Source organism: Martes martes (assembly GCF_963455335.1).
Source record: "Martes martes genome assembly, chromosome: 4".
Lineage (NCBI taxonomy): Eukaryota > Metazoa > Chordata > Mammalia > Carnivora > Mustelidae > Martes > Martes martes.
The window spans coordinates 150,123,648-150,151,129 of record NC_137891.1 but is presented as its reverse complement, the minus strand read 5'-3'; the positions used below and the strand labels follow the sequence as shown (position 1 = coordinate 150,151,129).

General features: G+C 43.2%; 1 protein-coding gene across 1 annotated transcript; it reads right to left on the bottom strand.

Moving 5' to 3' along the window:
* Positions 1–163: 163 nt before the first annotated feature.
* Positions 164–27,482, bottom strand: ORC1 (origin recognition complex subunit 1). Its single transcript, XM_080802780.1, has 17 exons — positions 27,350–27,482; positions 25,331–25,430; positions 24,578–24,705; positions 22,124–22,302; positions 20,688–21,006; positions 15,865–16,231; positions 14,855–14,959; positions 14,064–14,259; positions 11,577–11,674; positions 10,898–10,999; positions 10,306–10,477; positions 9,603–9,710; positions 9,166–9,315; positions 8,334–8,453; positions 3,787–3,956; positions 3,155–3,242; positions 164–1,086 (listed from the first exon to the last, which is right to left on the bottom strand). The coding sequence occupies exons 2-17, from the start codon at positions 25,423–25,425 to the stop codon at positions 895–897; spliced, it is 2,589 nt and encodes an 862-aa protein (XP_080658906.1). The 5' UTR covers positions 25,426–25,430; positions 27,350–27,482; the 3' UTR covers positions 164–894.

Genomic DNA, 27,482 nt, shown 5'->3' with positions numbered 1-27,482 from the left:
AGGAGGAAGCAGGCTCCCCGCCAAGAAGAGAGCCGGATGCGGGGCTCAATCCCAGGACCCTGGGATCATGACCTGAGCCGAAGGCAGAGGCTTTAACCCACTGAGCTACCCAGGCACCCCCCAACAGTAACTTTTTAAAAATTATATTTTCTATCTATTTGTTGATAGGGATTATTTATCGCTGGTATTATTCCCAGCAGTTCTTTCTTTTTTTTTTTTTTTAGTATTTATTTATTTATTTGAGAGAGAGAGAGAGAAGGAGGAGAAGGCGGGGCGGAGGAAGAAGGAGATAAGAGAGTCTTAAGCAGACTCCACACTAAGCACAGAGCCCGACACAGGGCTTGATCTCACAAGCCTGAGATCAGGACCTGGGCTGAAACCAAGGGTTGGACGCTTAACGGACTGCGCCACCCAGGCATCCCAAGCAGCGGTTCTCTTTTGTAAACTAATTTTGTTACGTTCACATTGTTCAAAAGTTCACAGATACATGACTTACAGTAAGTCTTCCTCTAAAGCCTGGCCATAGCCATCTAGTTCCTTCCCAGAGGCCACCAATGTAACCAGTTTCTTATCTATTCTCCCACAACTATTTTATATAGATACACATAACTGTGTGCATACCATGTTGCCATTAAATAAATGGCAGGGTTAAAAAATAAAAATCACAAGGATGGCCTATTGTTGGAGGGGTGGTTTGGTCTTTTAATCTGGCGTTTGTAATGATTGTAAACTTCTCAAACACTCTACAAAAAGGAAATTATTTAATGGAAAACTTCAAAATACCTGACAGCCATTACCATTCAGTATGTTTTGCTACAACAATTCCACCTGCCTAGAAAGAGGAAATGAAGCCCTTTGAAAAGAGCTGATCACAGTCCTTCCTCGTGAGGCCCTTCACTCCCTCAGCGCGTACAGTACATCGTCCTGGCTGACGTTGAGCCGCACACGAAGGAGCAGGTCGTTCCTGCTGGGCTCCACAAGGAGGAGGCGGCAGGAGCCCAGGTGAGAGCACACTGCCATTGTCTCTGACATGGTGGGGTACGGAAGTCCCTCCATTCTGCACAGTGCCACATGTTGAGTGTATACCTAGAAACAAAAAAGCAAATCCAAGGTCAGACGCCAGAAAGTGAAAGAAGAAAGAAGGTAGTACCGGTTCTGTACCTGATCATTTATTTCTTCCTACAGGCAAATCAGATACTTCTTACCCAGGATCCTCAATACCCTGAAGGCATCAACAGGCGCCCCTGTGGGGCACAAATGCGGGGGTGGAATGCTAATCAGGCTTTGGACTCAGGACAGGTCTGAATCCTGGTTCTACTAATCACCTAAATATGCAACCCTGGGCAAGTTATTTCACTTTGTGAGCTTTAGTTTTATCTATTAAACATACTGCCACATCCCTCACGTGTTAATGGATATAAAATATCTAGTAATTGTCACTTATAGAAACAGTCCTAGTCTCCAGAGAGTGAGAATTCCTAATGAGACTGTTAAAATTCAAGTCAAATTTTGGGGCGCCTGGGTGGCTCAGTGGGTTAAAGCCTCTGCCTTTGGCTCAGGTCATGATCTCAGGGTCCTGGGATGGAGCCCCGCATCGGGCTCTCTCCTCAGCAGGGAGCCTGCTTCCCTTCCTCTCTCTCTCTCTCTGCCTGCCTCTCTGCCTACTTGTGAACTCTATCTGATAAATAAAATCTTAAAAAAAAAAAAAATTCAAGTCAAATTTTGCTATAAGGGCATTTTCTTTAGCAGATAATAGTGCACAGGTACTAAAGCAAGACCCCTGGAAAAGCACAGAGGCCCAGGGAGAATATTGCATAAAGAGAGGCAGGTCGCAGTGGGAAACCTGGATTCCTAAAGCGTCTCCAGGGGGCCAGGCAAGCCTGCTGCACTTCCTGGTCACTATTCTCTTTAATAATCGTCCCCCACCCCTACCCCCACCCAGGCTGGGAGCTTGTCAGGAGCAGGGACATTGATCAATTCAACCCAGGGTTCCTGGCACACCTTCACAGTTAATGACACATTGTAGATGTTCAGGAAATGTTTACAGACTAAAATGAAAGCCACTGTGCCAAAGAGCTCCCTCAGGCTCTAGACTGTGTTGCCCACAATCGTGGGCAAACATAACTAGCAGTTTAAACAGAATTTAAAGTAAAGAAAACATGAAAGGAAGGATAGAAGTAGCTGGACCTCTCCATTTGCATGTCTAAAATATAGTCACACAGACGGACATATGCACCCCCGGATACACGATCAAACACCTTTATCAATCTTCTAAGGCAGCCCATTATCTATGGACACTAGTTTTAAATAGACCTTTAAGGCACTAGCCCTAGTGAGTCTTTTACTCAATATAATCAAAACTATATTCAGAGTGTTTGCATTGATCTTTGTAACTTGTTTTTAAAATGGGTCATTTTGAGAGCCTTATCCCCACCACACCATAGCTGTATTAGGGCAGTAACTCTTGTCTTATTCATCTTTGTGTTTGTTTTGTCTTTAATGATTTATTTATTTAGTTTGAGAGAGAGAGAAAGTGAGCATACACAGGCAGGGAGGGACATAGAAAGAGCCCGATGCCAGGCTTGATCTCATCACCCTGAGATCATGACCTGAGCAGAAACCAAGAGTCTGAGGCTTAAACGAATGCACCCTCCCAGGTGCCTCTTGTCTTACTCATCTTTGAATCTCTTACTCCTAGAATAGTATCTGGCACATACTACTCCTTCCCACCAACTGTACAGAAACTAGTTGGTAAAGGTCCCTTCTCACGCAACTGAATACGACATCACATAAAAATAGATGTTGGCCTGGGGCACCTGGGTGGCTCAGTCAGTTAAATGTCAGACTCTTGATTTTGGCTCAGGTCACGATCTTTGGGTGGCGGGATCGAGCCCTGCATTCAGCTACCCGCTTGGGGAAGGAGATGCTCTTCTCCTTCTCCCTCTGTCTCTCCCCCTGCTCACACACTCACTCTTAAATAAGTAAATCTTAAAAAAAATTAAAAAAAAAAAAAAAAAGGTGTTGGTCTGATATTCTTTAGCATAATTGGGTTGGCACAAATAGAGACAAACTGTTATGCAGTCATTGAATTTCCTGCCTATTTAAAAGGCACCAAGAGCAAAATCTAGAAGGATTTAAAGAAAAGATCAATCACCTGTTGAAATGTTGCTTCTTCCAGTCCTGATCGATGGAACTCAGCAAGGATGGCTCTCAGGAAACTCTGTTCCAGAACAGAGGAATTTCTTAAAGAAAATGAGATGTGAATTCTTGTTAAGTGGCCATATCACTAGCTCAGAGAAAAGCCAAATAAAGTTTTCATGTGTCTTTACAGAAAAGAGAGAAAAAAACTGGGAAAAACTTTTTCTTATATTATTTGGCAAGGTTTCCTCCTACCCCCCTAAAAGTTCCAAAATGATATAAAATGCCATTACAGAAGCCAGGGAACAAAGCAACTAGCTCTCCCTGTGAATTATGCCCCTTAAGAAAAGGACAGCATCTTCAGTAAATGCAGGTTGGATGAGTAAAAGCTTAGAAACTTCCATGGCCTTCCCACACTGTGGACCTCTCCTGGGGTCCTTCAAGGAAGGTTCAGGGTCAGGAAGTAGAAGCATCTTACTTTTTAAAAAATTGAATGTATTTGTCATTTGACATTATGCACTTTTAAGGTATACAACGTTGTACTTTGAAACATTTATATATTGTAATATAATTCCCTTTGTGGCTATATTTATCAAATTACACGATCATAGGAAAATACTGTATCCACATCCATTAGAAGCAACTTACTTGATGGCAGTGATATACGATGATGAGAACATCTCATCTACTGCTTGCAGCAAGTGGGTTACAGTGACCAGGCCAGGGGAGTCGGGCTTCTGGCAGGAGAACTCACAGATCTCCGTGGCACGCCTACAGATGTCCAGGCAGCGTCGTGCATCTCCGGAAAGGGCTGCCACCTACAAGAGGGAATATTTTATTCCTTGGGGTCCTTTTACCACCTCAGCCCAAGAGAAAAACCAACAGACTCTGGGTTCAGCTAAAAAGGAAAGGCAGTGCTGGGAGTGGGCTGAAGCCTGACGTCATGCGCTTAGACCCAGTGGGAACTGGGTGGGAGCCTGGATATAAATTATTACACTGCTTCTAGGATTCTTCCTTAAGTTCAAACCTTTGTCTTGGATTTATGGATAAATCCATAATGGAAAGGGCAGGAATTCTCACCTTTATTTAAAATTCAGGAAATAAAACTTAAAAGAGACCACTGGCCCAAGATCATTATTGAAACACCTAGAAACACAAGTGTTCTCATTCTTTGCATGAAGAGAACAATGTCCCCCAGGAGCAGCTAGCCAAAGCCAAGAGGCTGCTGTGGAGCCTATTTTGACGCTAAAGCCACAGCTTCAGTCTCCCTAACAGCATGTGGTAAATTTTGGAGACCACCTGGTCAATGGCTAAATGAACCAGAATCAAGAGGGAAGGAAGCCACAAAGCTGGAGGACACAGGGAAGTCCGTGGTTAGATGAGTCTGACCAACCCACAATGACAATGACTCCGCTGCTCCTTTCTTTCCGTGCACGCAGATTCCTTTCACAGGGAATCCTGTACTCTCTCCCAAGCTGACTCAGAAAGCCACCTGCACTTTAAATTTCACAGAGGAAATTCTTGGACTCTGCAGCCTTTGAGGACCTCTCAGGATTCCCAGTAACTGTCGGCAGTCCCGACCATTTGCCCAACAACCATCGCAGGTAACAACATCCTGCCTGACGACATCCTGGACGTCCTGAGATGATCATTTCCTTCCAAAATTCACACTGCGTCACGTTTACAAGAGCAAACTGTATAGGCATATACATACACAACACACTAAGATTAAAAGTGGTCATCTGTGGGAAGTGAGATTATCGGAGTTTATAAATGTTTTGTGTATATGTTTTCAGAATGCAAATTTAAGACATTCAAAACAAAGGTCACTTTTCTAGTAACCCGAGAGCTGCTGCAGAGGCCTAAACGCAGAGCGAACAGGTGACTCTAGGAAGCAAGAAAACGCCCAAAGCAGTTCTTGTCCTGGGGGTATCCACGAACTACGGTGACCATACCGTCTCTCACTGCTGTTGGGGTGAAGGAGGCACAAGAAAAGCTGGGCCCACCCCACACAGAATCTAACAGAAGACCGTGTATAAACTTGGGCTCTGACCTCCACTACAGCCTCAGTATAGGGTGAATGAAAGACCCACTGGGCAGAAGGGACAGAAAAATGGCCTGTGTAGATCCTGGTGCCAAGCAGGTATAAAAAAAACGGAATCTTTGCAACTACAAGCCTTCACGTGGATTTGTAGCCCAAACGTATGTCATGTCTCCTAAAAACCTCAAGTGGAGAAATTTGTTGAAAAATGGTCCTAGTTGGTAGTGGCCCTCTGTAACTGACAGAAGCAAAAACAAACTCTGAATGAACTAACTTCAACCCAGTCTTCAACTAATTCTCAAAGGGAGCTCTAAGGAACATGAGCATATAGTAAAAAATAAAAAATTAAATTAAAAAAATCAAGACAGGGGCGCCTGGGTGGCTCAGTGGGTTAAGCCGCTGCTTTCGGCTCAGGTCGTGATCTCAGGGTCCTGGGATCGAGTCCCGCATCGGGCTCTCTGCTCAGCGGGGAGCCTGCTTCCCTCTCTTTCTGCCTGCCTCTCTGCCTACTTGTGATCTCTGTCAAATAAATAAAATCTTAAAAAAATATATATTAAAAAAAAATCAAGACATAAAAACAAGGAAACAAGGCCAAATATACATGGGAAATAGCAATCAACAGAATTAAATGCACAAAGAGTTTAGATATCATAATCGTAAGAAACAATATAAAATAAGTCTGTTTAAAATTAAATTTAAAAAATCAAGACATAAAAACAAGGAAACAAAAAAAAAACACAAAACAGGGAAACAAGGCCAAATATGCATGGGAAATAGCAATCAACAGAATTAAATGCACAAAGAGTTCAGATATCATAATCGTAAGAAACAGTATAAAATAAGTCTGTTTCTTTGTATGTATAGAAATGAAAAGGAGATTTGAAATTACAGGCAAAATTTTGAGTAAAAGCAGCATCTAAATTTGATGCCTCCTGAAACCAAGAACCCTAAAAAGGAAGGGAATCAACAGGAGAGGGGAGAATGTAATTTTTCCAGTTGGAAAGAGGTGGCAGAGTATGACTGACTCCGCAGGCTGGAGAGAGCCAATTCCTAAACCAGTATGAAGGAATCCAAGAAAAAAATCTAAATTACACTAAATATCTTCAAAGCGCTCAGATGACAATACCAGAACTGAAAGTAAAGGGGGATGTCTGGCTAAAATAAGGATGACTGGTTGAAAGTTAACAACCTGATGACCCAGAGCAGGAGTTAGAAACTACAGCCTGCCACACATTTGCATACGTGAAGTTTTACTGGAACACAACCGTGAGCATTCATTTACCTACTGTGCCTGGCTTTCAGGATGCAAGGGCACAGTTGAGGAGTGGTGACAGAGACCGTTGGAACCACAAAGCCTAAAACATTTCCTGCCAGGCCCTTCACAGAAAAAGTTTGTGGACCCTTGCCCTAGATTCCTTCCCCCATTTCATGCTGTTGGGTAAACCTCAGGGCTACTCAGGAAGGTTTAGGGTTCTTTGGCAATTTTGTGCCTTGGTTGGTTGTACTATCACTATAAAACTCTTTGCCCTGGAGATTATCCCTCTTCTGCCATGGCAAGAGTCCAGAGATTTATTCTCAAGCAAGGATAAAGAGAAAGTCTCTGGGCCAGGGACCGCTAGGCATTATTGCAGGGAAGGGGAGGTCCCTTCCTAGATATAAATGGTTACTGTTCCCATACTGAATTTGAAGACCTCCATCCTCTGCCCAACTCCTGGAATACTGCCCTCCAGGCAGGACACAGGACGCCTATTCACAGAGACCTGACTATTCTTAAGGGAAAGAACTGGAGATACTGGAATTGGCCCAATCAGAATGCCCCAGAGTGAAGCTCCCAGTGGTAAGCCCCACTCATGTGCTCAGAGCTCCCCAACCTAAAGTTTTTTAATCTTCACTCATATACCAGAGTGGACAACCAAGACATCTGAGGAAAGTCTCTAACCATACGAGATAGAGACCGAATTCAACAGACAAAAAGCATCTTGGAAGAAAAGAGAGAAGACAACCTCAATAAACAGAATGGCATAAAAAAAAGGACCCTTCAGAGAGACAAAAAGACAAAAAAGAACTTTTAGAAAGATAGCAGAAGTGAAAAAACTCTACCCAACAGAGGGGTTAAGTGGTAATTTTGAGTTCCTACAAAGCAAAGCTTGGAGACCAGCTCCCTGTCTGGATCACCTCTGACCCCAGCACCCAGCTCTGACCTGGTGTCCCACACGCTGCTGCTCTAGGTGCTCAGAACCCCAATCGCTTCAGAGAGGAAGAACCAGAAATAAGCTTATAATTCTTTTAAGTGCTGAAATACTCTGGATGTGTGGTTTCTTGCATCCAGCTTGAAGCTGAGACATTTAACCCACTTCTGTCCCTCAGCAGCCTTGCAGAACAGTCTAGGTTGGCATTCTGCCTGTGAGCTTGCAGGACACAGGCATCCAATGCCTGGCACCTGTCCCGGAGAGCCACCCCGGGAGGCACATCACAGATGTGATCTCCTTTAATTCTCAAAACAGTTCAATGAGGTCAGTATTATTATTCCCATTTTTCAGAGAAGAAAACGTAGGCTCTGGAAGTTAAGTAACTTTCACTTAACCTTCCAATGTGCATTAGGTATCAGAGCCAGAATTCCAACCAGGTTTGCTACTCGATGGCCTATACTATCCTTTCCGTCATACAAAGCTGCCTGCCCCTGTTACCGCCTGAACCAATTTATCTTCATTTGTATATAAGCCCACTATACTCCTAGCCTGCTCGTTAATTAGACAATAAGAAAGTTAAGGAACTGGGCGCCTGGCTGGCTCAGTGGGTTAGGCCTTTGCCCTCGGCTCAGGTCATGATCCCAGGGTCCTAGGATCGAGTCCAGCGTCGGGCTCTCTGCTCAGCAGGGAGCCTGCTTCCCCCTCTCTCTGCCTACCTATCTGCCTACTTGTGATTTCTCTCTGCGTGTCAAATAAATAAATAAAATCTTAAAAAAAAAAAAAAAAGAAAGTTAAGGAACTTTTCACACTTTTGCTTCTACTTTTTGATATTTACGTTTACAGGACTCTCTAAATTTCTCTTCATCCAGAGAGCACCCAACACAAGGCCTCATGCTGGCAGGCACTCAGCACAGACTTGCCTCCTGGTTCACAGGTGCAAGTAGGAGCTCCCAAAGGTGACTTACCTTCCTGGCTACCAGCTGGATGGCATCGTCCTCAAAGGCCTTCACGTGTTTGAGTCGGCATGTTAGGATCTGCTGCAGCTGGCTGTGAGTATAGGGCTGGAAGGACATCCTGGTAAGACCCTGGCAAGTCAAGAGAACAAGTTCATTAATTAACCATTCTGACAGTCCTTCTGGTCAGCCACCGTCAAGTCCCTAAGCCTGCTTTCCAAGTCCCATAAAACAGGCTACACAGTCCCTCCCAGGACTGCCACGGATTCGATTACAGCTCCTTTCACCGCCAATAGCGGCAGGTGGTCTCCTGCAGGCAGCCGCAGCGCTCAAGTAATTTCTCCTTTTGTTTCAGACGACCTTTATTCTTCCAGAATCACTTAGGAGTAGATCCAGGCAGGGGTGCTCTAGCTGGAGCGGGTGGGAGCATCCCCAACTCCACAGCAAACACAGGCTCAGCTCCTGGCTTCACTCGACTCGCTTCTCAGTCCCTGCTGTGCTTCCTGCTGAAGCGCCCCATCCCCGAGGACAGGGCAGCATCTGCCCTGGTCCCCGCTGTACCCCATGCTTCCAGCCTTGCCTGGCAGGGGCGAGTGCTTCCAGATATTTAAAAAACAATTAGACCTGCAGGGCTCTGTGCAGGTTAAGAGTACCCCGGTGGCAGAATAGCAAGGTGTATTTGCAGAAAATCATGCAATGGCAGCAGATTCAATTACAGGAATTTCAGAAATCACATTGTGCACTTTTCCCATTTATTTTAGTTCCCTGTGCATTTAGTTTTTAGAACTCCTCGGCCCCTGTTATGGATCTGTAAGAAGGGCTTGAGAACAGCCCTAGGACCTACCAGTCGGCTCGAGACCCGGTTCACCATGATGCGCTCCGGCAGGTCCATCGTGTTGGCGATGGTCAGGACTACAAGCTGGGCCTCCCGGTGAGTGGGCCAGTCAAAGAGATTGTACAGTACGTCTTGTTTCTGAGTCCACAGAAGGTCAAGCTGCCAGGAAAGGGGCAGAGATGCAGGATCAACCACAGAACTGAGCCAGGGCCTCTGAGTGAAGCCCTGTTACCGCCGTGTTAGCTGCCTGGGCTTCTCAGGTCCCACCACGACAGCAGCAGGGATGTCAATGGACACAGGCCTCTCACTGCCACCGAACAGGCTCAGATGATCGAAGAGATGAGAGGAAGGAGCCAGGGCCTCCCTCTCAACCCAGCACTTGCTCCTGGAACACCCCGGTCAAGCACCAGGCCACTCTCCCGGTCCTCCCAGGGGTACCTTCTTACCTCATCCACGAGCAGCACAGTGCTTTCCTGAGAGGACCTCTGGGTCAGGAAGCGCTTTGCCAGCAGTTCTGCTGCATGGTTAGCGGTTGCCTTTTGGCCAGTCAGCTTCTGCAATGAGAAGAAAAGCAGGTGTGGTAAACACCTTACTTCCTGAGCTTAATGTTAAATTTGCAATAGAGGAAGCAATTTAGTGTGAGGACTTCAGTGTCCTAAATTCTGCCTTCTACTCTGGTCTTAACCTTAACATGGAAGGAGAAGAGACGGCACCAGAAGAGATGATAAAGAAAGTCTGTGTTTGAAATACAAGTGAGCCACAGGAAGGTCCCAGCAGCCCCTCCAAAATCATTACTGCATGACTCGATTTATAACTGGACATTACTTGTTCCAAGAAAACCACTAATGAATACAAGAGCCAGGTTCAAACTCTAGCCGACCTCTAATCTGTTCCCCACAGTTGGCCACAGGACCTCCTGTGTGCCAACAGTTTTCACCACATCAGTAAGTCCTGGCTTCCAGTATTCATGCTCAGCTCCTAGACTTTAAGGTCCCTGAGGGTAGGAATTCTGCCTTCTCTACTCTTGCTACCTCACACAAAGGACAATGCCTGGCACATCGTAAACATACCAATAAGCACAAAATCTCCCTTTTTTCATATGCCACCAAGAAACTCTATTTTCCAAAAAGTTGCAACAGCTTTACTCACCTGCAAGATCTGCACATAGACCTGATGGGGCTCTGTCAGCTTCATGCCATTGACCTCGACGTACTGAAAGGGAGGAAGGTCATTTGCTTGGGCGGCCTGCTGCAGGCAGCGTATCACCTCGTGCACAGTGGCGGTCTTCCCTGTCCCGGGGACCCCGGAGATGTACATGCACCTGCGGCAAGAGGGGAAGACCCACGGGCTGAGTCTCTGCCAGCCACCTCACACCATCACCAGTTAGAGGCGTGGGGATGTGTGCTGAAGGAAGGGCCCAGACCCCTGAAATGCGGAGGTGGGAGCAGTAAGGACCACCCTTGGAAGCTAGTCAGAGCAAGACCTGGTTACACAGAATCATTCATTCTATAAGCAGCGCTATAGGCCAAGAAGACTTTTTTCATTTTCTCTGAATGACAGGATTTTTCTTCCTAGAGAATTATTTTGACAAAAGCTACTTTAGAAGCCTTCAGCCTTCAGCAACAATTTTGCCCGTTCTCCTGACACTGGGAAGACCATTCGGTTGAACTGTGACATCTAAGGTGGTACGCCAGCAAGAGCTTTCTCCCCAGACCGTCCCGTTGGCCTCAGCAGGACTCACCCTCCTGTCCCGTCCAAGAGTTTGCTTTCCACAAAGTTGTAGATGTTTTGGAATTCCTGTTCCCGACAGGGAAGAGACTCAGGTACAGCAGAAACATGCAGCCTACAATCAGTAATAAACAAGGGGGAAAGAGGATATTTCACCATCTATTCAGTAACAAATGTGGAAGGCTTATGTATAGTTTCTATGTGAAACTTCAATCACAAATCCACAGGGAATGCCTTCATTCGGCCTCATAATCCTTTCTCCACCCAAATGACCCAACTGATAGGTTCTAAACAAGGGTACATAACCCCTGGGGAGCTTTCCTCAATTACAGGGATGGCCTTCATCCCATGAGAGATTCTGATTTACTTGTTTTCTGGGAAGATGTTGGCTTATGTATCTTGAAAAAGTTCCCGCGTAGTTCTAAAGGGTACCATGATGGAAAAGCAGTATTCTCATTCATCAGCCACCTTCTGTCACTGAGCAAATGGTGGCAGAAGCCTACTCCTTTGAGAACCTGTCCACATTATCCCATCCAGAAACTGCTTGAAAAGGTTTCTTCTCTCTAAACACACATGTTCATTTTACTCTCTACCTTTATCATATACATGGAAGGGTACAAATTACTTGTTTGATGTGAATGAAAGCAGAGACCCATTCCCGCCTATCTAACGGGGGCCCACGAGGAGCACACCTCAGCCGGGCCTCCTCCAGCATGCTGGCTGGCTCCTGGGCAGCCCGGTTTCGGCTGCGGATCTGGGGAGTGGCATGGCGTGGCGTGCTGGGCTTGGGCTGTGTTCAAAAAGAGAACAGATTTCAGAAGAAAAACGCAAAGCAAAACACCATCTAGTACACATCAGCAAGTCTGATTCATGATGATCTGACAAAAAGAATGGTGAATATGTCTTAGTGCATTTCTTTATAAAGTACCACGAATCTCCCCCTCTCTCATGTTACAAATACTGTTCACTGGCCAGTCACAATTTCTTTTTTCTATTTTACACACAGTCCTGGGATTTGAAAACAATGTCAATCTGAGTAAAGAATGAATGAAAGTAAGAGACTCTTAATCTCATGAAACAAACCAAGAGTTGCTAGGGGGTGGGGAGGTAGGGATAAGGTGGCTGGGTTATGGACATTGGGGAAGGTATGTGCTATCGTGAGTGCTGTGAAATGTATAAGCCTGATGATTCAGACCTGTACCCCTGGGCAAATAATACATTACATATTAATTTTAAAAATGAATGAAAGCATTGATTAAATACTATTTAAAAGTGAAATACTATCTTGAAAGACAAGAGATTTATAAGAAACCCTAACTACTCTGCCCAATACACAGTAGGGTAGGAGGCATAAACCAAGGTTGATCCATAGGCTTCTCCTCTAGATTTGTTTGAATATACGGTCAAACTTTAGCTCAGGACTTCCATAATCCAGAACTGGAAAGATACCATCAGATTTTTCCACTCCCAAACCCCAGGTCACTGTTCTATCTAGGCTGACCAGCCCATCTCTTTTCTTCCTTGCTGCTGGCGTACTAGAGTGGACCTGCTACCCCATCTTTCTTTCCACAAAGCACTGCCTTCCGTGGGGGCACTTCCCCTACCCACCTTCTGATCTCCCCAGGCTATAGGGTAACAACAGTCTCTCCAACCCTTCCTCAGGCAGAAAGCACTTAGACCCTAATAGTTTTCCATCTATTACCTTTGGAGAAAACAAGAAAGGAATACCAAAACCTTGCTGAGAAGGTATCGAAAACTTTGGTGGACTTCTGACCTTTTTATCATGCTAAAGATGCCCTCACACCCTAGTATCCCTTGTTCTGGGTGGGACCCGGCAGATGCCAGATACGATCAGAACCTTGGTAAGCTATTTGCAAAATGAGAAACTCCAGGTAGAATGGTCACTAATCCAAAGGTGATCTATTTGATTTCCTTCTCTGAAGGTCTTTTTTTTCCAACTCAAGCCCAATGACATTTTTCTTGATATGGAAAAATGGAGATCAGCTGTAGAAAAAGTCTCCTAACTAGGCATTTCCTAAAAACAATAGGCTCCCAGAGAAGAGTTTCCAGATCAAAGACCCACACACTAATACGCTCTGAGAAGGTCATAACATTAATAAATTAATGGCCCTGAGAACTCCTGTGAGAATGAACCAGTTTAAGTGTGTGATCCAAACATTTCTGAAACACATCTGAACATGGGAAGACCTTCTTTTAATTGATTCAACATTCTGCTAAAATTCCACAGGAAGCAGCAGAGATGTCCACTCCCCTCTTCCATCTTACTTTACACAGTTTATTACCAAGACCTCAGTCGTGCTCGTTTCTCAGGTGAATCAGGTGGCACAGCAGAAACAACGTAACGTAGCCCAGCAGCCCTGGATTCAAGATAAAGTCTGAGCAACTTGAAAGAGGACTTCACTGCCATTTTGACCTTAGGCTGTACTTTTTGATTTAGTTCTTTCCAGCTTATCTCTTAATGTGGGCAAGGCATTGCATGACGGGAACTGATAAGCAATAACCACTGCCCTGGCGCCAGCAAAACCCTGCAGGACCAGACCTCCAAACGGTGATGGCCCTGACTTCCCTGCCCACCAGCACATACCAACCCGCCATTGTCCCCATTCCCTTATATCAACTTAGAAGCGTCTTCAGTGCTTTGGAGAGTCTTTCAGAGGTCGGTCTGCTGTCCTCCCGGTGTTGGCCTCACTGAAATGAACTCCCTTCTTGTTTCACCACCACTCATCTCTCTGCCTTTGGGTTTTGTAAGTCAGCGGCAAGTGGCCGAACCTGGTCTGTTGGGGACCCCGGGAGCCAGGCAGCTCTTGCGCCCTCCGGCCCTGGCTACACAGATCAGGCATAAAGCGCTCTGCTAGTGTTTGTGGAAAATGCAAAGATAAGGAGCCAGGCCTTGTCCCTCCCTCAGGAAGTCTGGCTCTTGGCTATTTGGTTCCATATCTTAAAAGGAACTCGGATTCAAAATCATTGCTACTGGCTTCATTTTCAGTCCTAGGGTTCACTTAGATCTTTTCCTCTATGAATATTCCAGCTGGAGTAACTTTGCCTATGACAGACCTGTGCTCAGAATCCAGCTGTGACTAACTGTGTGACCTTAGCCAACACAATTTTAGAATTAAGAGAAGATGCTTCAGTGGCAAACAAACCTAAAAGAGTCTTACGGTTTTCCTTGGTGTCTTTGAGGGGGTCTGTAAGGATGACTTCACAGAAGAGCATAGGTCCTTGGACACCCGACTGGATGTTCTCCTTGAGACGGTTGGTGTGGGAGTCTCTTCCTCCTCACTGCCAGAGTCTGAAATCTCTGCTGTCGGCAGAAACTCCTCTTCTTCTTGGTCACTCTTACTGTTACCTAAAAACCTGAATGGTGGGACACATTATTTTCTGATATTTAGCATCTAAATAAAAAGCTCTCTAATAGGTCACTGTGGACTAGAGATATTACAGAGTCTTTTCTGTAACCAAGTAATATAGGATGTGTTCTGTTTCTTGAACCCTTGCTACTGTAATGCTCTGCTAAGGGCTTTACTTGTAGTCTCTTGTTAAATCCTTCGACAACCTTGTGACTTGTAAATTATCACTCCCATTTTATAGAAGAGGAAACCACAGCTTAGAAAGGCGAAGTAACCTTCCCAAGGTTACACAGTATGACAAAGCTCAGGTTTAAATCCAAGTTGCTAGAATCAAAGCTCATGCTTTTGGGCACTCCACTAACAGTCTTGCTGGGTGTGAGTATGGGGCCCCAGGAGCCCTCTGAACCCAGGGCACTATTTCTTGCCCCTTTCAAACTATGACATTTATGTGGAATTAACATATTCACAGACATACTAAGTAAAAGGCAAATTAATGGAATAGCAAATAACAAACAAGAAACATTGGAGGCTTTAGGAAATGAGATTAGAGATACTATAGAGAGCAGTGACAAACGTTTTCTGCCTGCTAAGAACAGGCTTACCGAAGCTGCTGTCTAATCCGATTCAAAGTCAAGACAGAACTCTTCCTACGGATCCGATGTGGGGTAGAGGTAGTTTCTTCTGGAGCTTCTGGTTCGTCTGCCTCCCTGCAAGGTATCACAGCACGATTACGAGACATAGTTTTGGGCACTAGGAGTCAGCGGTGGGCTCCTGACTGGCTCCTACTGTTTTTTATAGCTACTTTGGAAAGATTTGGATTTGGAGGGAACAAAACTTTTGGTCAAAAACTTTATAATTCAAGTCTGACTCAACACCAAAGATAAAGTTTGCCTGAAGCTTATCATTCAAATCAGACTCATGACTTCACCAGCTAAAGACCAGAATGTACTCAGGCCAGGCAGAGCTTCTTGCCCTCTTTCATTTCTGAGGCATCAGTGGATTTACTGTCCAGACTCAAGGCAGGCAGAAGTGCAGCTATGTATTCAATACAAGCAAACCTGTTATAGACCAGGTGTTGGAGTTTCTGAGCAGGAAATACGGCAATGCGTGATTTCTGTTTTGTCATGATATTATCTGTGGTGCCCCTTATTTACAAACATTGTCTCGTGTCAAACTGCAAAGTTTGATCTAGATGCCTTATCTTCTTGTACCATATGTATTTGAGAATGGTTTCCAGTCAAAAAAAAAAAACGAAAACAAAAAACAGACTAGGAAAATGAATATTAATATGCGGCAAAGAGCCTTGGCAGGACTGTGAAGCAATCCAGGTTTGGGAAATTATCTCCTAGAGCAGGGATTCCAAAAGGACAGCCAAGTATATCAGAATCATCCAAGGACCATTTCCAAATGCAGATTCCTGGGCCTAACACTCAGAGATTGATTCGTCTGGGAAGAGGCTCAGAAATCTGTATTTTGGAAACGTTCCCAGGTGATGCTACAACAGTCAGATTTGATACCTGCTGCTCTAACTTGAGCAGCCGTGTCCCACACATTCCACATCACATAAGAGAGCTCAGCTTGCTCTCTGGGAGGCAGGGTAACGCCCAGTCACCTCTTTTTGATGATATCTGGTTTCAGAACCACGGGAGGCACTGCCGAGGATTTCCAGCCCTCCCTGATAGGGGTAAGTGTTCTTTCCTCACTAATCTCTGTGGTTTTCAAAGCTGGGACTCGGGTTCTCAGGATCCTGTGACAGTTAGGTGATGCCTTCTTGTCATCCTCAGCACATGAGCTTTGAATCTCTCCAGTTTTCTGCGGGGCTTTCAGAGCTGGGGACGAGGTATGAAGTCCATCAGGCTGAGACCTCTTAGTAGGTGAGGTGATCTCAGAGGCCACTTTTCGTTTACTTCTTCCGGGAGAATCCAACAAGGTCCCTGAATTCTGCTGGGAAATCCTAGTGCTAGGGGTCCTAGGGAAACCTAATCCCAAGAGAAATCACCACAATGTATGAATTTTATAATAAGTACCATGCACAACCTTAATCTCATTACAGCTAAATTCATCCACTGAAGTTACACAAAGACATGAATTGCCCATATATATTTAAAAAACAAATGTTGCCTCATTGTATTCTAGGGTCAGTTACTTTATTATCTTTTTTTTTTTTTAAGAGAGAGACAGACAGCATACATGCATGAGCAGGGGGAAGTGGCAGGGGGAAAGGGAGAGAGAGAATCTTAAGCAGGCTCCACACTCAGCACGGAGCCCAGTGCAGGGCTGGACCCTGAGATCATGACCTGAGCCGAAACCAAGAGTCAGGTGCTTAACTGACTGAGCCCCATGAGTTGCCCCCCCTCTTTTTTTTTTTAAGATTTTATTTATTTGCCAGAAAGAGAGAGAGAGAGAGAGAGTACACACAAGCAGGCAGAGAAGCAGGCAGAGGCAGCGAGAGAAGCAGGCTCCCTGCCGAGCAAGGAACCCGATGTGGGACTTGATCCCAGGACCCTGGGATCATGACCTGAGCCAAAGGCAGCGGCTTAACCAACTGAGCCACCCAGGCATCCCGAGTTGCCCATATTTTTAATCACTCCATGCTTTCTTGCCCCAGGCTAGCTAGTTTTTTTTATTTTTCATTTCTCCTAAATTCCAGGGTGATTTCCCTAGTTAGAGTCATAAGTCAACTGTTAAATCAGCTTTTGTGGATAAATGTTCAGCAATTTCCCTGAAGTAATCTACCAAAGGAATGCTTCTTCTTTTTTTTTCTTTAAGATTTTATTTATTTATTTGACAGAGAGCACAAGTAGGCAGAGAGGCAGGCAGAGAGAGAGGAGAAAGCAGGCTCCCTGCTGTGAAGAGAGCCCGATGCGGGGCTCAATCCCAGAACCCTGAGATCACGACCTGAGCCAAAGGCAGAGGCTTAACCCACTGAGCCACCCAGGCGCCCCCATTTTCCCTTTCTGTTAAAAACAATTAATCCAAAATGTTTTCATCATAGCCCTCTCCTCTAGTTATATAACTGTGTCAAGTCCAGATTTCTTACCCTGTCCAGGTCCTGTAAAATCAACAGTCAAAAAATACTGCCATTTATTTCTATATGGTGATGTTGCCAATTATTTCTTTAGTAATCTTTTGGTATTTCCCAAATGTTTCATATGTTTATATTCAGCTCCTAAATACACATTATACTAAGGAGCTATCAAGAACACAGATAACTTGGGGCACCTGGGTGGCTCAGTCGTTAAACGTCTGCCTTTGGCTTGGGTCATGATCCCAAGATCCTGGGATTAAGCACCACATCGGGCTCCCTGCTAGGCGGGAAGCCTGCTTTCCCTCTCCCAGTCCTCCTGCTCATGTTCCTGCTCTTGCTCTCTCTTGCTGTCAAATAAATAAATAAAATCTTAAAAAAAAAAAAAAGAAAAAAAAGAACAGATAACTTAAACCCAATGAACTTGGTACATACACAAAGAATTCAGGATTGATGACACATAATAGGATGAGGATGAACTCTCAGAACTGCCACAGGGTGGCTTCAAATACATTGTAAGTGAAAGAAAAATAAAATCATATGCATGTTTGTGCATATGTATGTGTGTGCATACATGTGTATCTGCTTATTTTTGCAAAAAACACAGAAAAAAACAAACAAGAAACTAATAAAACTGATTACTTACAAAAGATGGAAAAGAAACAGAGTACAAGGGCAAAGAAAGGAATGGGGCTTCTCTGGAGTACACTTTTTTTTTTTTTTTTTTAAGATTTTGTTTATTTATTTGACAGAGTGAAAGCACAAACAGGGGTGGGTGGGGGTAGCCAGCAGGCAGAGGGAGAAGCAGGCTCCCCACTGTGCAAGGAGTCCAACACACAACTCAATCCCAGGACCTGGGATCATGCCCTAAGCCAAAGGCAGATGCTTAACCGACCAAGCCACCCAGGCATCCCAAGTACACTTGTTTTAAATAGCTTTGAATCTTATTTTAATGTTTCATATGCTTAAAAATTAATCAAAGATGGGAGAGACCCTAAAATTAAACAGAAATAAAAGAACCTAACTGCCTATCACCAATAATAAAACCATCAGAAGGAAAGAAAAGCAATTAAATTAACTATACTCCCTCAGTGGAATATATTCTAAAGGCATAAAGAACTGCAAATAAATTCCAAACTTAAGTTGGTAAGTTAACTACTGGTAGTAGTACTGGGATAACAATTGTGAAACTACTTCATGTGTATCAGGATCTTGAAGAAGGGGGATATAGCTATAGAATATGGGAAGAACCCTGTGGTACAAATTAGAAGTATCGGTATAAATTCAAGAGTTTTAAAATACTTATTTCTTATCTCTTCCACTAAGGATCTAAAAGCACAGTCACCTTAGTAGCAAAGTTTTAGAAGTTAAACTTAATTGTTCTGGTTGAGCCCTATAACTTCTAAAGCTTTGCTACTGTGGAAAACAGTATGGAAGCTTCTCAAAAAATTAAACAGAGGGGTGCCTGGGTGGCTCAGTCATTAAGCGTCTGCCTTCAGCTCAAGTCATGATCCCAGGGTCCTAGGGTCGAGCCCCACATCCGGCTCCCTGCTCAGCAGGAAGCCTGCTTCTCCCTCTCCCACTCCCCCTGTTTGTGTCCCTCTCTCACTGTCTCTCTCTGTCAAATAAATAAAATCTTTTTAAAAAAGTAAATAAATATTATACAATCCGCAATTCTACTTTTGTGTAGTTATCCGAAGAAAATGAAAACACTAACTTGAAAAGATATGTGCACCTGCATGCAGCATTATATACAATATTCAAAATATGGAAACAACTTGAAGTGTCTATTAATGAATAAATGGAAAAAGATACACACACACACACACACACAAAGAAGTATTTTTCAGCCAAACAAGGAATAAAATCCTACCACTTGCACAACATGGATGGATCTTTTATATTTATTTATTTATTATTATTATTTTTTTTTTTAATAAAATTTTTTTAAAGATATTATTTATTTATTTGACACAGGACAGAGATCACAAGCAGGCAGAGAGGCAGGCAGAGACAGAAAGGAGGAAGCAGGCTTTCCATGGAGCAGAAAGCCCGACATGGGGCTCGATCCCAGGACCCCGGGATCATGACCCGAGCCGAAGGCAGAGGCTTTAACCCACTGAGCCACCCAGGCGCCCCACAACATGGATAGATCTTGAGGGCATTACACTAAATGAAATAAGTCAGACAGAGAAAGACAAACACTGTATGATCTCACTTAAATGTGGAATCTAAATTTTAAAGATTTTATTTATGTTTTTCAGAGAGAGAGGATGTGCACAAGCACGGGGAACAGCAGGCAGAGGGAAAAGCAGGTTCCCCACTGAGCCTGATTTGGGGCTTGATCCCAGCACCCCGAGATTATGATCTAAGCCGTAGTCAGATATTTAACCAACTGAGCCACCTAGGCACCCCTGGAATCTAAATTTTAAGGACTTATTTATTTGTATTTTATTTTATTTAATTTAAAGATTTTATTTATATATTTGTCAGAGAGAGACAGAGCACAAGCAGAGGGAGCAGCAGGCAAGGGAGAGGGAAAAGCAGCCCCCCAATGAACAGGGAGCCCAACGTGGGGCTTCATCCCAGGATCCCAGGATCATAACCTGAGGCTAAGGCAGACGCTTAACTGGCTGAGCCACCCAGGCGTCCCTCTAAACTTTAAGAAAACAAAACCAAGCTCATAGATAAAGAGAACAGACAGGTGATCACCGGTCAAGGCGCAGGTGAAATGGATGAAGGAGGTCAGAATAAGTCACTCATGAGGATACAGTGTGCGTGGAGAGATAACGGCAACTATAGTTAAGAATACTGTTACTGCATATCTGAAAGTTGCTTAGAGAGTAAAGCCTAAACATTCTCACCTCAAGAAAAAAATATTTGTAACTATGTATGGTGACAGATGTGAACAGATTATGTTGTATACCTGAAACTAATATAATGCTATACGTTAATTATACCTCTCAATCTTTTTAAAAAAGGAAATTTTGACACCTGCTACAAAATGGATGGTCCCTAACGACATTATGCTAACTTAAACCAGTCAGAACAGAATGAATACTATATGATTCCACTTAAACGAGGTATTTAGAGTAGTCAAATTCAGGAAAAAAGAATGGTGGTGGTTGCCCAAGGATGGGAGATGGGGAAATGGGAAGCTATGGTCTAATGGCTACAGAGTTTCCATTGCAGAAGATGATGGGGATGGCTGTACAAAAATGTGAATGTATTTAATGCCACTTAACTGTACACTTAAAAATGACTAAAATGGTAAATTTTATGTGTATTTCAACACCGGTCCACTCGGTACCTGGTCCACTGGGCATTAACTGAATATTACAGCACAAGTTAATATTTCATCATTTTCCATTGGTCTCAGTATTGCCCACTGTGACCCATCTCGCACTTACCACCGAGCTCCAATCTCTTCTTTGCCTTTGGGGTGACAAGATGGGAAGGAGTTTGGCGAAATTTGGAGGTAGAGTGCCTTGATTCAATCCTTTTGATTGCATGCTCTGCTGTGATGGAAGAAGGGCTTCCCAGGCCCTTAGTCTTAGCTTCCACAGGCTTCTGGCACCTAGGACTGCTTTCTTGTGGCCGATCAAACTCTGCAAATAGTTCTGGCGATAGTGGTCTGAATGTCTTCTCATTCCAAGATAGTTTCACAAAGAGTGTCTCCTCATTTCTCATATCCACAGGCATCACTTCATCTGGGCCTAAAGCTACTACCTGAACAGGAAGAAATGAGAACCAAATAAGCCAACAGATGCTTCATGAGAGCTATGATTAAAAAGCATTTACATCTACATCCCTACCTGGGATGTCCCTCTTCCAAACTAAAGAGGCATATTTCCAGACTCCTACTTATGGAGTATGATATCCATACCCCACGTTGCTTTCTTTCCCTCATGCCAAATTTCCCCACAACTTTTCTAAGCATGCTCCCCTGCTCAAGTCTCTTGCTACCCCAAGATCTGATTATTACACTGGTTTTTGGGGCATTCTAAAAATGGCCCCATGTTACTTCCTGAGTGCTCAGTCCTCTTCCAGATGGCCTTCTATCACTCTCTGAGATTGGCTTATCACAGTCCCGCTCCTCTCCCCCATCATGCTCCCGCCTAAATACCCCTCTTCCCTCTCTGCCTTTCTAAATCAACCCATTTTGCTGTTTCAACTTGTATATCTGCCTTTTGCTCCTTCACTCTTTTAACTCAGAGACAAATTGTTTTGAGGCATACGTTATGCTGGACTCGTAGACTGGAAAAATCTGACTGGTCATGCCAGACCCAAGTCTCTCTGCCCTACCATTAAATCAAACTTGGGACCACACTTCATATCATATGATCCCCTATTTAGGGGGTCTGAAGTAGCTCAAGAAATAACCTGTATCTTAGTCTCCGAACCAGTGTCTGCATTCATCCTGCAGCTCATTGGAACCTGATTTATCACAAAATCCCATAATACAAACTTGCCCTTAGCAACTAACACCCTTTGTACTGATCCACTTAAGGTGAAGTCCTCATTTAAGCAAGCGTATCTAGCCTCGCAATGCTTTGTGCCTGCCACAACCACAGCTAAATATAATTTCCCACCGAGATTCATTTGCTAATTCCTGCTTATCCCTTGGGTCACAACCTAAATGTCACTTCCTCCAGGAGGCTCCTAACACATGGTAAGTGCTCTCGATAAATATTTGTTGAGATGAAGTAGGTAGCAAGCAGAAAAGATAACAAACAGGAAAAAATTCATTTCTGTGGGGTAAATTAAAGCCAGGAATGCTTCTGAGGTCATGCAGTTCAGTTCAATAAGCTTCAAGATAGAACCCGAGTATCAAAGCATCACCTACCTGCACGTGGTCAATGATGGTCTCAGCACTAATGTTGCTGTTACAGGCAGGGTAATCATACCAGAATATCTCCTGTGCAGCAGGCTCCCGGCCTAGCAAATGCCGTTTACTGGCAGGAACTTCACAGAAACGGATAAACCACTGTACTCGAGCACGTTTCTTAGAATAAGGTTCAGAATCTAGGAGGGACAGGTGAAAAAGGGAGATGCAAGAACATTTGTTAAGCACTTCCTGTGTGCCTGACACTGTGCTGATAAGCACCTGATAATACTTGATTAACATATTTTTTTAAAGATGTTATTTATTTATTTGACAGAGAGAGACACAGTGAGAGGAAACACAAGCAGGGGGACTGAGAGAGGGAGAAGTAGGCTTCCCACTGAGCAGGGAGCTCAATCCAGGGCTCCATCCCAGGACACTGGGATCATGATCCGAGCAAAAGTCAGACGCCTAACAACTAAGCCACCCAGGCACCTCGATGAACATATTATTTTTAATCAGCACATTAGCCCTACAAGGTAAGTACTATGGCTATCTTCCCTTAACAGACAGACTAATCAAGTTATAGGGACCTTAAAAATATTTGCCAAAGGTTACAGGACCAACCAGCAGCAATGTGACTCCATCCAGCATTCATGTCCTTCTCACTTGGCTCAACTTCCTAATGAGGTTATCAGTCATCGAAGAAATTACAAAAGGCATTTGAGAGGAGAAATTCTAATCAGAGGCAGTGAACAAATCTTATAAATGAGTGACTATAAAGAGGCCACCAAAAAGCAGCAAAATAAAAAACTTGGCAAAAACTAAAGCATCAGTCATTGAGGTGACTTCTAACAAACATATGCTAGCAATTTTTAGCTTTATCTTTGCAATATACCATTAACATCACTCTGTAATAGCATTCGGTCCAAGTGAAAGGGCATACGCTCATTAGTGCCACCATCCTCATCACCTCTTCTCTTCCCCAGCGCTCTTCAGAGAAAAGACTGAAGCCATCAAAGGAGCACCACACAGACTCCAAACTCTACACACAAAGGCCCATACCTCAAATACAAAAGCCCACAGTGCTGAGGTGCTCCCCCTGGTGGATATTCCTTTGATGAGGTTTTCCTCCCTTCTTGTCAAATATCCTTCCTATCTCTGTAACATGAAATATCTTCATCCTCTCACCCTATCAGTTCCTTCTTGTAGGCATACAAACTGCCACAGGAATAAATGCCGCATCATTCCCCTCCTAGCTTTTGGAAGACACAGTTTTGTGTAGTTTCCATTTCTTCTTAATCCTCCTTTTAGAACTCTGTCCCATTCCCACCTTTCTGTACTCTTCTCTGCTTTGCAGAGCGTTAAAAGCTCAGAAAATCAGTTGAGGGCTGTGAATGCATACATGCAGGCTCTACCTTCCCCTTTGTTCCTCCAGCATTAGGGGGAAGTAATGGCTTTCTGCACTTATTGATCTCTGGGAAATACCACCTTTTGTTCTTCCAGCCTTTCAACACTATACACAGGTCTGAAGTGTTTTTGTGTTCCTGACTGAACATCAACTGATACACCTTCCCAATCCAGCTTACCTCCTCCCTTGTAAAAAAGTTACACTTGCAAAATTCTTCACTAACTTCCTCATGTTAAAATTAAAAGACAAGTCTGGGGGCGCCTGGGTGGTTCAGTCAGTTCAGTATCTGCCTTCGGCTCAAGTCATGATCCCAGGGTTCTGGGATCGAGTCCCCCTGCGGGGCTCCTTGCCAGCAGAGAATCTGCTTCTTTTTCTCCCGCTAACCCTCCCTCCTGACTCGTACTCTCTCTCAAATAAATAAGTAAAATATTTTTTAAGGAAAATCTGTATTATAGTGCAAATCACCTATTTCCCCCCCAACTTCCTCATGCTAAAATTAAAAGATAAGTCTGTATGATAGTGTAAATCACCTATTTTTCTTCCCCCTTCCTTTTGAACTCATCCTTTGTCCGTTCCAAAAATCCTGCCTTAATGACCATTTTTTTTTTTAATTTTATTTATTTATTTGAGAGAGGAAGAGAGAGTGAGAGAGAGCATGAGAGGCGAGAAGGTCAGAGGGAGAAGCAGATTCCCCATGGAGCTGGGAGCCTGATTTGGGACTCGATCCTGGGACTCTGGGATCATGACCTAAGCTGAAGTCAGGTGTTTAACCAACTGAGGCACCCAGGTGCCCCTTAGTGACCATTTTAGCCCATTCCTAAAAATAATGAGAAAGCTAAATTCTTGAACCACTCCCTCAATCCCACTTTTACCCAATATTGCTCTAATGAGTAGAGAAGTTTACGAGGTATAAAATGGTATAGCCAGGGCTTAAATGACCCCACCTCAGAATCTAGGGCTCACACCCTATATAGAGCTATGAACAGAGAAATCAGCAATCAAAAATCTTGCAGCTCCCAATTGTTCATGATAAGGAATGGTTTTCATTCTAGCCCCAAACTTACCATCTTCAAACAACTCAACCAATTTAGCAACATACGGATTTTCATCATCATCCCCTTCTATCAACACGAACCGTCCAACTTGGATATGAATCTCAGTCAGACCACCTTCCATTTTGACACTCATTTCTCTACGAAGGAGAGAAACATGTTAGGATATCACCTAGGGTAGACCACCTCATCGTACCCTCTGGGCAGATGAAAGTGCTTTCCTATTGGAAAATCTCCTAGTTTCTCTTTGATGACCAAGTATCCTACTAGGAAACCAATTCGCCCAAAAAGTCATATGCAAGAAGAAATGAAATGGGTTGAATGAATTGTTTTAATGTGAATGGTTAATCCAGAGGCCTTAATATGAATGTTAACCTCTCTTAGTTATTGACAAAGAATAAAGGCTTCCCAAAGCATGAAACCTGTCCAATAACAGTATCAAAATTTTCAGAGACCTCTAGGGCTGAGAGGACATAGTAACAACAGTGAATCCTACCGTTATCATGCAGAAACACAAAGAAACCACTTTAAATAAACACAGCATCATCACACATACCAAATTTTATTAACTTGACATGTCTTCCTCTATCACTGCTATATTTATGCTATCATCTTGTACCAAATAAAACCCCTCCTTATAATCCATTCATATTAACTGTCCCTCAATTTTCAATCTAGAGTAACTGGAACAGGTTGGATATAAGTTAACAGTTTAGTGAGGAGAAGTTATTATTTCCAGGACAACCAACAGAGTCCAACACTCACTGGTAGGTGTAGTAGCGTAGTTTTTGGTCCAACGACGGCTTGCCAACCCATGAATAAGTTTGTCTAGTCTTCAGCCTTGTAGGGTAGCACGCCATGGTTCCTGTGTAGAAGTCACTAACTCTGAGTTAACATGACAATGCTCTGATGGATTCTAGCACACAGTCCTGCCTTCAATGAGTTTAGCCTTCTCTTCTGCTCCCATTACATTCCCGCAGATTTTAGAAAACATCTTCTTTGAGAAAAGTCAAACTTCATTAAGATTGAACATAGACAATTTATTGTCTATGTTATCATCTGCATATATCTTGTACTATGCCTTACCTCTTCCTAGGCAGGGTCAATATGTAGGAAAAGAAACTATAAGTTTTTAGAAGGACCTACTAGCTACAAGTCACAATGATAGGTATTAAACATCTAACAACTTGAAACTCAAAGATAGTGATATACAGTTGTTCATATCTTCACAACACTTATAATCAAGATAGGGATAAAATATAAATGCACTAAAGGACAACTAGTAGTGTGAAAAGTCAAGAGATAGACCCAGAGAGACTATTGCAAGTTAGAGGACCAGGTCTTGTGGCTGTTCGGGTAGCAAATGCTTCCTATAGGGGTTTTCTAAGCTGAATACTGAATAGTGAGTAGCTATTGGTAACATTTATTTTTTTAAATTTTTTCTTTAAGATTTTATTTGTTTATTTGACAGAGGGAAAAAGAGAGAGAGCACAAGCAGTGGGAGCAACAGACTCCCTGCTGAGCAAGGAGCCTGACCGGGGGCTTGATCCCAGACTTTGGGATCATGACCTGAGCTGAAGGTAGACATTTAAATGACTGAGCCACCCTGGCATCCCTGATAAGATATAATTCAGTGAGGGATTCCAAGGGATAGACGCAAAAACATGCAAGAGGCATTTAAGTGAATAGCAAGATGTTTTATCAAGTATATCATTACACTTACATTAAACACAAAAACAAAACCATTCTGGCAGTTAAAAGGGGTATTTCCTCTGCAGCTGACAGGCCCTAGCTGTCAGTAGTTATGAGTCACTGAAAAGAAATGCTTGTATTAAAGTATATCGGAAAAAAAAGAGACACTTTTACTTACAAAAACAGAAATGTGAATGAAAAATTCAATCATATCTGACAATCCTCTTTATAATTTGAAAACTGTAATCTATTAGTCCTAATAATGCTAATCTATTATCTTTTTTTTTTTTTAAAGATTTATTTGACAGAGAGAGATCACAAGTAGGCAGAGAGGCAGACAGAGAGAGAGGAGGAAGCAGGCTCCCTGCCCAGCAGAGAGCACCATGTGGGACTCGATCCTAGGACCCTGAGATCATGACCTGAGCTGAAGGCAAAGGCTTAACCCACTGAGCCACCCAGGCGCCCGCTAATCTATTATCTTAAGCTTAAGTAATTAAGATAATAAATCTTTCCTCTAAATTAACTGCTGTTTTTATGGGAGCTAATATTTGACAAAACCAGGGTTAAAGAATTTTTTTCTTTAATCCGTCTGACAGAATTACTCTGAATTACTGATAGATGAACAAAAATTTCAGTCTGTGTTGAAAACAACAGAATTTTAATAGCATATTGATATCCTGATTAAACAACTTTGTTTCCTGAAGTTTGGTAGCATTATGTCTTATTCTCTACTCAGGAATATTCTGACCTACAAGATTTTCTGCTTTTAAAAAAGGTATTTTTTAATCTACTTTGAGGAAACTAATTAGCAAAAAGAAGAAAAAATGCTAAGTCATTAGTAAATACACAGCTTACAAATGATGTCTGAATGATTGCTTTAAAGAGCATTAAGAGTACTATATAATTCACAACATGGTAGTATTAAAATCAGTCTAATTTCAATTAAGTACATCACAGAAATGAACAAGAGTAATGACTTATGTCAAGTAAAAAATGAATTTGGATTCTTATATTCAATAAGCGTTTGGTAAAATTTAGGAGAAGTGTTTGAATTTCAATAAGCATTCGAGGAAATACATAACACTAACTTACCTTACAATAAATATTCCTTTTAATGGATGACCTGTCAGAAGTAAACTGTCAGAAGTAAACTTGGTAACAGTATTGTCAGAAGTAAACTTGGAACTTTTCACCTTTCCACAATGCAATCAGGCAAAATAGGCTA